An 11,086-nucleotide genomic window follows, 5' to 3' on the forward strand; every position below is an offset into this window, starting at 1 on the left:
ATTTTATTTGGCGGAGGGGGGGCTCTTACAAACCTTATGACAATTCATCATTCGATTGTATCAAGCACACTTATACATATGTTGCCATCAACACTTCCAAACCAGTGTCTTTCTACTTGAGCCCTGGTAGCAGCTCCTCTCTTTCCCCCTCCCTCCCTAGCCCTCCTACGCTCATGAATCCTTGATCAATGATTGTATGTAATCATTGTTATTTTGTGTCTTACACCGTCCGTTGTCTCCCTTCACCCATATTTCTGTTATTTGCCCCCCTGGGGGTGGGCTATAGATCCAACCTTGTGGTGGGTTTCCCCTTTCTCCCCATCTCCCCTCCTCCCCTGCCCCCACCATCGCCCTGCCCTCATGAGATTGTTACCCCCACTACTGTTCCTGAGGGTTTTATCCGTCCTGAATTCCTTGTGTCGAGAGCTCTTATCTGTGCCAAGGCACGCACACTGGTCTAGCCAGGTAGGACTGGGTCATGATAGTGGGGAGGGGGCATTCAGGAGCTGGAGGAATGATGCGTGTTTCATTGGTGCTTTGCTGCACCCTGGTTGAATTGTCCCTTCCTTTTAGGGAAGCCCAGTCTTGAGTAGTAACAGGGCCCCATGCAGGGTAGACTGTGTGTCCACCTTCAGACAGGAGGATCTGCCAGCTCAAGGCCACCATGCTGACCCCAAGGCCACATTCAGATGCTGGCATGGCCCAGCAATGCCCCCCGATTGGGTGGTCCACACCTTCGGGTTATCTGCTGTTTGTATGTGTTGGGTCATCATCCCCATCACCTGACAGACCCTGATCCTCTGCCTCCCACCCCATCGGTAAAAGATGTTTTCAGGGGCCAGCCCCGGGGGCCCCCTCCTGAGGCTGGCAAGGCTCTTCTAGCCCCACTCCGCAGACTTCACAAGCCCCCGACCCCGAGCTCTGCTAGGGAAACTCTTGCCCTTTGGGCCCCATCCCTGCAGCTTCAGTCTGCCCTGCACTGTGGTGTCCATGTGACCATACAGGCCGGGGACAGTGAGGGCCCAGCGGGACTGGGGCCACCCCTCCTGACAACACCACGTTTTGTCTTGAACCTGTCCTTGTCTGTGCCTGCCCACCAACCCACCGGGAATCACAGGTCACCAGGCCATGCGAGGACGTAGGGCAGAGAAAAGAACAGAAACTCACTGCCATCAAGTCGATGCGGGCTCACAGCAACCCTGTGGGACAGGGCAGAACTGCCCCTGCGGGCTTCTGACACTGTGCCTCTTATGGGAGCAGAAAGTCTTGGCAGATGGGTGGTGGATGGGACAGGTGGGTGGGTGGAGGGATACATGGATGGATGATGGGTGATGAATGGATGGATAAATGGGATGGAAGGAAAGAAGGATGGATGGAAGGATAGATTGTATGGACAGATGGGATGGAATAAAGGAAGGATGGATGGATGGATGGATGGATGGATGGATGGATGGATGGATGGATGGAAGGATAAGGATAGATGGGATGGAAGGAAGGAAGGATGGGTGGATGGATGGATGGAAGGAAGGATAGATGGGAAGGAAGGATGGATGGACAAGCAAGAGTATGGGGAAGGAACAGGCACCCACCAACTGAACGGAGCACCTTGTCTTCAGCATTGGTGGAGAAATACAACCTGGACCTCAGCCGGGAGGAGAGCCAGCAGCTCATCACCAAGTACGACCTCAAGAACAACGGGAAGTTCGCGTACTGCAACTTCATCCAGAGCTGCGTCCTGCTGCTGACGGCGAAGGAGACGTCCCTGATGCGCAGGATGAAGATTCAGAACATACACCACATGGTAGGCAGCGGCGCTCATTGTGGGGAGAGTCCGGCGGGGTCCTCGCACCTTCTGTTCAGGCCCTGGCACGGGGGGAGATTGACAGCAAGGGTGCCCGGCACCTTTAGGGAAAGGGTCGCTGGCCCAGAGCCAGCCCTGCTCTGCCAGCAGCGAGGAGTCCCTGGGCCTCGGTCGGCTCAGACACCTGCCCAGGCCGTCAGTATTCGCCAGGCGGATGGTTGCCGAGGAAGGCTCCGTTGCCTTGTTTCCTGCTTCACTTACGTCCCAAGCAGTCCCTCAGGAGTGAGAGCAGCCCCCAAGCCCCCGGTTCAGCATGGCCACGAGGGTCCAGGGCTTGTGGGTCCAGATACAGCGCCCATCGTAGACACGGGGCACTTCCCGCCCAGATCGCCACTGGCAGCACAGCAAGCCCGTGCCAAGGGTGCCGTGCGGTGCCACGTTCACATTCGACTCTCCCGAAGTGTGCCGCACGTGGCCGGCCACTGCCAGCCCGGTGAAGTCCTCTCCTGGGGGCGAAGTCATCTCACCTTCAACCTAACGGCACCTCCAGGAAGGAATCTCAGAGCCATGATTATTGCAGACACCGGGCACCGCAGCGCACCTGGTCTGGCTACTCGGTTTCGTTACAACCTGGAGGGTCGCTGAAGCTCTTCATCATCTGAACCCAGTAGACGACTCACACTGGAAGCCCCCCACCCTCCTTCCCCACCTGATGTTGGAATGGCCCCGCCCTCCCGCTCACTCCCCTGAGGCCAGGGGGCCTCCCCATGGTAGAGGGGCCCCAGCCTGAGCCGTCACTTCCCAGCCCCTGAGCGGGGACGGGTAGTCCCGCTGTCTCCTCCGGTGGCAGAGGCAGGGACCTCCCCGGGGCCACCAGGTGTGCCGGCACCTCGTGTGGGGTCAGTAGACACCGTGCAGCTCCCCTTGTGTTGGCTGGTGTCTCAGGAGATTGCTGGGCCTTTCTTGCAAGGAGCCACTGGGGGACTCAGACCGGTGGCCTTCCATTGGCCTTGGAGAGAATCAGGATTCACACCCTCAGGGACTCGGCAGAGCCAGGAAAGGGGAAGTCAAATGAAATCACATTTCCAGACAGCCCCCGCCACAGAGCCTTGGGCAGCTGGGTGGGTGTGCGTTTTCCACGGCAAGTCTGCCCTCAGAGGCACTCTTGGGCTGAAAGCCTGTGGGGCCTGGGCCCTGCCCACACACACACACCTGCACCCTGAGCTACCCTCCTGTTCAAGGGTCTCTCCCCGCCCCACCCCACCCCTGGTCTTGCAGAAGGAGGCGGGTGAGGAGACATCGTCCTTCTACGCAGCCCTGCTACGAATCCAGCCCAAGATCCTGCACTGCTGGAGGCCCATGCGGCGCACCTTCAAAGCCTACGACCAGGACGGGACGGGGCTGCTGGGCGTGGGTGACTTCAGGAAGGTGAGGCATCTGTGCAGATGGGCACCTGGGGGCTCTGAGCGCACCTGTGCCCATGGGTGCCTGGAGAGCGGGCACGGCCATGCCGTGGGAACCGGGGAGGGGGCACCTGTGTGAGGCACCTGTCTCTGCAGGGCTGGGGGTGAGGGAGCCTGTGCTTTGAGGACCTACCTGGGCAGGGGTGGGGCCAACCCCAAGCCAGAAAACCTCAAAAGATGCTCCTCCCCCACCTCACCGAAGGCTGACCTCCCGTCCCTGACTCCATGAGACACCTGCCCCCACCCCAACCCCATCCACTCCAGGTCCTCCTTCCGGAGCTTCTAGAACCCCTCCATGACTTCATTTCAACCAGGCACCCCTGAAACTGGAGCCCCCATCTAGGCTCCAGGCTAGTGTCTCCCTCCCATCCCTGCAGGGCCAGGGTCAGGCCACCCTCCCAGAACCCACAGCACAAAGTCACAGCATATGGGGATAAACTCTCAGTGACAGCCCTGGCCCCTCCTCCTCTCCCCGCGCTTCCCAACCACCCTCCAAGTGATCAGAGTATGTTCAGCTCCCTAGGGTGGCCCTAAGCCACTCCCAACAATCCCAAATCCACATAGAACCCTTGTGCCTATAAAGAGCCAGGGTGCAGGGACCCTTCTGAACCCAAAGCCATCCCCCCACCCCCGAGTCTCCCATTGCCAGCCATTCCCACCCCAGTTCCACCCTTGGGGGAATTCAGCCTGGCCGTGGATGTTCCATCCACATCAAGAATAGGCCACCCTTGGGGGTGGGGGTGGGATGAGAATTGGAATATGCACTGTTGGCATGGCCCGCCAGCCCTTGAATAGCAAGCTTGTGCCTGCCTCCCGCTCTCCACTTCCCCTGCCAGCGATGAGAGGGCTGCCCTGTGGAACCTTGGGAAAGCAAACCGCATGCTCAGAAAACACATGTCAACCAAGGCATGCCAGGAGACCGCCAAAAGGCTACGGACACACCTACAGAGAATGCGAACAATGCAAATAATGTGTCCCCAAGTCTGTCTGATTCACTGAAGACCTTCCATCAACCAGGAGAGTGGGGGCTGGGAGCAACAGGCAGGGGCTGGTCCAAGCTCCCCGTCTGCTCACCTGAGCCCAGGCTGGCAGGGACAGCTTTCTGCATGGCTTCTGGGTCTAGCAGGTTCTCAGCATGGGGTTCCTGGGCCACAGGCTGCTCGGCACTCTCAGCTCCTTCCTCTCTGCTAGCTTGTTCAAGCCCTCTTACCTCTCCAAACAAACAGACTCACAATGCACCCCGGTCCCTTAGTTCACATCCTGCCCGGTTAGCACCACAAGGTGAGGCTTCACAACACAGCTCATCCCCCGTGGGGAAGAGTTCAATACGACCAATGATCATCACCCAGCCCGGGGGCACATCACGTTTGGGTGAGGTGTGTGAGGCAAGAAACAAACCCAGTAATACTCATGTGTGCATAAGAAAGAGCTTTTATCGAGAAGTAATTATATATCAAGAAAGCACCCCATCCCATCCCAGTCCAAGTCAAGTCCAAAGGACCAATATGAGTCCATAGGCCCCTCTTGAAACTCTCAGAACCACATGCAAGGGTGCAGAATGCAGGAAGATCACGGCCGTGGGTGCCGAGTCTTGTGGGCCCAAGGACGCATGGCAGGGCTCCAGTGGCTCTCAGGGTCAGAGGCAGAGTCTCAGCAGGCAGGGAGGCAACGGGCAGAGAGAGGGAGGGAAGGCCACACCCCTAATGGAGGCATCATCAGGCTGTGGCCTGATTGAGACAGGTGGGATTCCACCCCTACACTCTGTGGACCTGAAAGCATCTAATTGTGGGCGGGGCCCACAATTCCATCCATCACACCCACCCTGAAGAACAGGGTGGTCAGGGCCGTCTCCTGGCAGTGGGGAAAGCGCTAACGAGTGGCTTCCACTTTGGAGGGGAGAACGCTTGCCGCGGGACCCACAGCCAGTAACTGGTGGACACAGTGGTAGCGCAGCCCCCAGGAGGCCACCCCCTCCACCCCCTTCCTGACCACGCCTTCCCCTCCCAGGTCCTGAGGCAATACAGCATCAACCTCTCCGAGGAGGAGTTTTTCCACATCCTGGAATATTACGACAAGACGCTCTCTTCCAAAATATCCTACAATGACTTCCTGCGAGCGTTTCTCCAGTAGGGCCAGCAGCCGTGCCCCACACACACAGACGGGGAAAGGGGGGTGATGCCAGGCCAGACCCGCCCCACCCCCCCAAGACCCAGAGAATCTATGACGGGGAGTCGGGGAGCTGGTGAATCCCCAGAGTGTCTAAGAAGCAAAGCCTGATTCCCAGCCAGCCCTCCCAGCTGCTGGCCACGGCTTGGCTGGGTGCCGTCTGCTCCAGCCCCAGGCCGGGGCTCGGGGCTAGGCTGCCCGCCACACCGGTCCCCTGCCCCTGAGTCGGAGCCAATAAAAATGCAAGTCCTTGCAGCAGTGCCTTTCAAGACCTGGGCCCCCGGCGAGGACATGTCCACAGGCTGCGACCTGCCTGCCGCCTCTGTGTCCAGGTCACACTACTGAGGTCCCCCCAAAACACGTGTCCGGGTCACACTACTGAGGTCCCCAAAAACACGCCCCTCAAAAGGCCCCAAGCTGGGTGGGCTGGCATTTAAAGTGACCCTCAAGTGGCTTCCTGGGGAAGGACCGGGGTGACAGGCTGAGGAAGGACCGTCCCCCTCTTTTCCCCACCTGCGTGGAGGACAAGGGTGCTGCCTTCTGGAAGGTTCCAAAAGGGACTGGGGGTGGGAGAGTGGGAGAGCAGTCCCTGAGTCTGGCGGAGAGAAGGGCAGGGCGCAGCCCTCTGGCCACTCAAGCCCTCCCACCTCAGCCCCCATCTCATCCCAGGGTATTGTGGCCCAGCTGCTGGGCACAGCTGCCTCCCCACCCCTTTGAGGGGCCCCGGTGAGGCCCCCAGGGGGGAGCAGAGTTCTGCAGAATCAGGCTAGGGCCCGCTGCCCATGTGCCCATCCAGCATAGACCCCCTGTCTCAGTGACAGGGTTCTGCTGTCTCCTGCTGTTGGCTGGCATCCCAAATGCCCCCCTACCTGGTTCTCAGCTGGACCCCAGGGAGTCAGGTGCTGCATCACTGCGGGGGGGCGGGGGGGGGGCATCGGCCGGGGCCAGGGCCCCTGGGCTCTCACGCCAGGTGTGGGTGAATGTGGCACACAGGAGCCCGAGTGAGGCTGCTCCGTTTGTTAGAAACCCTTTGTCGAAGAGGAGTTGTAGGTGGATGCATGTCTTGCTGGATTCTATATCCGACATCTTTGCCTTTGAACACTTTTAAGAGGTCTGGAGGGATGACAGCCTTGGGAGCCCTCTGAGGCTGCTCGGCTCTGTCTTCGAGGGTCGCGACGAGTCAAAATCACTCCACAGCAGTGGTTCCGTGGCCTGCACGGCACGCCACCAGTGGGGCAGACCCCTTCTGCAGCCTCTGTCCCATGACCTGTTTGTCTGCACACAGGACACAGTGTGGCCGCTGGACACAGAAGGAGCCCCGGGTCCAGCCCAGAGCCCGATGCTGTGCCCAGCGAGCAGATTGTTCAGAAAGGCAGGGAGGATGCCCATGGGTGCCGCCCCTGCCCAGCCCACCCCCTCCAACCACAGTGTCCTGGCAAGGTGGAGCTTCCACCCATGTTGGAGATGGATACCCCTGGGTGGGGGCTGGTGCCAAGGGAAGGAGGAAGGGTGCCCACGAGCGTGGATGCAGGCGGCCTGGGAGGAGGGAGGAGGGAGCTCCTGCTTCCAGGGACCCAGTGTGTTCAGGGCGTGCGTTCGGGGACCCCAGGGTTCCAGACAAGTGGGGGCCACCGGGAGGCCACGGGGAGGATGCCTGCTCCTATGGGGGTGGTCCGGAGCCCTGTGTTCAGGGGCACAGGGCACTACAGCAGGGGAACCCCATCCGGCCTTGGGATCTGTGCTGCACGCGTGTGTTAGTCTGGGTACTTTACAGTAACAAATCCACAGAAATCATGTATAAGAGAGAGTTTTATATAAAGGTTAAGTGCACGTCAAGAAAACATCCCAACCCAGTGCTGCCCAAGCCCACAAGTCAACATTAACCCATATGTCCAACACCAATCCACAAAGTCCTCCTCCATCTCACAAAACAGATGCAATGATGCCGATTGCAGGAGGAAAGCTGAGTCAGTGAACGTGTAAGCATCTCAGCGCTGATAGGGGTCTCCACACGGCTGCTCCAGCACCCAGGGCTGCATCGGGGTAGGTCCATGTGGCTTCTACTCGGGGATGTCTTACAGGAAGGGAGCCTTGTCAGCTGAAGCAGCGAACTGGCTAAGGCAGCTGCACCCTGGTGCAACCATCACAAAGCAAGAGACCCAAGAACTAGAAAGGCGAGGCCCATAGAGCCATTTATCCTTCTGCCCTTCAATTAACTCCACATGTGTTTATCGGACAGGTGGGCACAATTAACTAACTACCTCAACGTGGTCCCCTGTCTTGCTTTGTTACAGAACCTGAGCTGGCAGGTGTCCGCTGCTCTGGGGAGACAGGCTCCATTTGTGGACAGAGAAGGGAGGTTGGGGGACCAGCGGGAACCTGGTGGGAAGGGGGCAGGTTTGTGCAGGAAGCCAGCTGCCAGAGCAGGACAGAGAGAGACTCACACCTGGTGCTGGCAGTCTGCCGCCTGGCCTTGATCTTCCTGGCCAGGCCTCCTCCCGGGCCTCCCCGTGCATGGGACCCTCCCGCCGAGCCCAGCTTGGAGGACATTGGCTTGGGGAATGCTCCCATGACTGGGCGGAGGTGGGAGGCAGGTGCTCCTGCTCTGAACCCCCTCCATGGTGACGGCGTCACTGAGGGCAGCCCCATCTCCCTGCCCACCCCTCCACATCAGACCCCTGCAGAACGACAGAGGAGCTCACCCAACATCCCAGCCTGGCACACAGTAGGTGTCCACGTGCTGGCTGAGTTTCGCACAGTGTGTGAGCGGGGGAGGTTGGGGAGCAATGTGGTACGGGGGGAACCTCTGTGGGTGGACCCCACAGGTGCTGGGTCACATGTGATGCAACAGGTGGCGACAAGGTCAGACTCCCTTGCCCTTGTCCATGCCTCCCAGGGCGTCCCAGGGCTTATCTTGAGATTCACCACCTCCATGGCAGGATGCTGAGAGGCAGCATCTTCAACTCAACCCAGGAGGCCAGCGCTGCCCGGACCCCAAACCCAAAGATGCCCCAGGAAGGGCCACTCCTGGCCACGACCCTGCCCCTTAGGCAGTGGTGGGATTCAACTAACTTCACAACAGAACTACCGCCCTAGTAACCATATATATATATATATACATAAAACACAATATGCCAAAAGATTGTTTATTATTTCACACAGTTACTGTCTAAGAACAATAAAAGAGGTACACAGACTAGATTACAAGAGTTTTAATATATTAATACTAAATAATAACGGACAGAAAAACTATAAAAGTGTTAAAGATATTTCCATATTGCTTCTTGATTGACCTCCTCCCTTGCAATATGCTTTGCTTTGATGATAAGCATTCTGTCTGAATTTTTATCCTTGGGGACGGAATGAACATCACTACTGGTGCCTAGAATACACTGTTGTGCAGATAAACATTCAAACTGAGTAAGGAGTATTAACTACAAGTGCCATTTTAACCACCAGTTCACCGAACTCAACAAAAAATTAGGTATTGGTTCTGCCGAACCGAGGTAAACCAGCTGAATCCCACCCCTGCCCTTAGGAAGCTAGGTGTCTATGTCCTCCGCAAAGCATAGTAAGTACCCTAAGCCCACTCACTACGCCCCAGCCGTTCCAACTCCGAGTGCTCCATGGGGCCAGTGGAGCTGCCCCCCAGGGTCTCCAAGGCCGAGACTCTGTACAGAAACTGACCCATAAGCCCCCCCACCCCCCAAGAGCAGCTGATGGGTTCCAACCGCAACGACCTGGTTGGCGGTGGAATGCTTTGAATCTCAAACTGAGTCCAGCAGTCGAGAGAAGGGGTTACTTCGCAGCGCCAGGTGGGATTTATACCAAGAACGGGAGGCCGACTCAACAAACAGAAATCGATCCACACCACTTCTAGAGGCCAAGGCTGCAGGATCATCTCCCACGCACACACAGCATTTGGGGAAAGCTGGCACTTTCCCTGATCAAGAAAAGCTGCCACCAAATGGGGATAGAAAGGGGGGGTGACATGCACCGTGACAGAGGACATCTGTGATCAACTCGAAGCTACTGGCACGCTTGATGGTGATGGGCCACCGCCGGCTTTTCCCCTGAGACAGAAAAGTGGTCAGTACATGTCCCCTGACACCCCTCTCACACCACACAGGAGGGTCTAGCCAGAGCAATCAGATACCATGGAGCGGAAATCAAAGATCAGATTGGAAAGCAAGAAGTAGAACTATGTTTACAGATGGCATGATCTTTATCTGTGACATCCTGAGCAAGACACACGCACACACGCGCACACACACAGCGCGTGCATTGTCATGACGGGAAGAAAATCTGTATTTCCCCGGCTTTTTTCTCACCCACAGAGTTTTCCAAACATTTCTAATAAGTCCTGACGATCATCCTGTGTCTTGTGAAAAGATCTATCAAGATTATACCTACAGAATACCTTTTCCTTTAAAATCCAAAATAAAGACTTAAAACCGGGAGTGAGAGGAGAAGAGAGAGAAAGGAGGCTCACAGCCCTGAGAGCCCTCCAGATTACTTACTGCCAGGTCTAAACACTGGCTGAGTGGCTGGGAGAAAGAAAAGGAAAAGGAAATACTGAAGTGGACTTGGATTTGTTCAGTGATATACTAGTTCATTCCAAACATATGGGGGGAATTATTTAAAGGTCACACCTCTGAAATCCCAAACATCGGTCCCTGGAATAGCCTTCAGAGCTGACGTTGCTGCCTGGAATTTAACTGGGCCAGCCGATCTCCCCAGGAGCTACTGCTCGGATCAACCAATGCTTCTGGCACCTTCTGGTCAAGTACCGGCCAAGGCCAAGATGTTCCCCTAAACTAGAAGATGCAGGACCATGTGAGGTCCCACCTTCATCCAAAGTTTCTTCACGCTGTCAAGATGGATCAAACCTCTTTTCTTAAGCCATCTTTGATGTCTTCCCGACCTTCCCTATAACTCTCGGTCCATCTAAAAAGAGCTGATGTTCTGTGTGGGGACTGCATTCCGTATACCCACTGCGCAGCGTTGATGATTCGAGAAGATGCACACTCAGGTTTTGTTGTGTTTTCAACCTCCGTGTAAAGGAAGCCGGTGATTTTTTTGTATGTTGACCTTTTGCCCTGGTTCTTTCCGAATCTCCCAGTACCCAAAATGTTCGTGCCAAGTCTTTGGGGTTTTCTCTGTAGAGGATCCAATCGTCTGCATCAAAAGACAGTTTCCCTTCTGCTTGGCCAATTTGGATTCCACGGGGGGTGTTGTTAAAATGTCACATTCACCCTGTCCTCAAAAAAAAGGGGGGGTATTTTCCCCATGAGATACAAAGTATCGTTGCTAAGGAACCATAACAAGATGAAAGTAAGTGTACCCGAGAGAACTTGACTGCAGCCATCCCCTGACCAGAAAGACAAGTGTAGATGTATGGCTTTCTGGAATAAACCAGTTGGATGATGAACCGTGCGTGGACCGGTCCCTGGGGAAGGACATCAGGCTTGGTAACGTCGTCACGGGGCAGGGAAGAGAGGAAGGCCTTCAACAAGGCGGTTGGCATGGTGCTGCCTCAATGTGCTCAAGCGCAAGACCCCCTGTGGAGATGGCACTGGGCCGGGCAGTGTGTGTGTGTCGTGTTGTACACAGGGTTGCCATGAGTCAGACGGACTCAATGGCACTTGACAATATC

General features: G+C 56.6%; 1 protein-coding gene across 1 annotated transcript in view; it reads left to right on the top strand.

Moving 5' to 3' along the window:
* EFCAB6 (EF-hand calcium binding domain 6) overlaps window positions 1-5,528 on the top strand; it is a 253,365-nt gene extending 247,837 nt beyond the window's left edge. The window contains exons 29-32 of the mRNA XM_045290796.1: window positions 963-1,014; window positions 1,617-1,801; window positions 3,080-3,229; window positions 5,272-5,528. Of these exons, the coding sequence (XP_045146731.1) occupies window positions 963-1,014; window positions 1,617-1,801; window positions 3,080-3,229; window positions 5,272-5,394 (510 nt within the window). The 3' untranslated portion in view covers window positions 5,395-5,528. The remainder of the gene's footprint in view (window positions 1-962; window positions 1,015-1,616; window positions 1,802-3,079; window positions 3,230-5,271) is intronic.
* The last annotated feature ends 5,558 nt before the right edge of the window (window positions 5,529-11,086 follow it).

This window comes from Echinops telfairi, unplaced genomic scaffold (genome assembly GCF_000313985.2).
Source record: "Echinops telfairi isolate 266 unplaced genomic scaffold, ASM31398v2 ScPeMD7_2;HRSCAF=8, whole genome shotgun sequence".
Classification (NCBI taxonomy): Eukaryota; Metazoa; Chordata; class Mammalia; order Afrosoricida; family Tenrecidae; genus Echinops; species Echinops telfairi.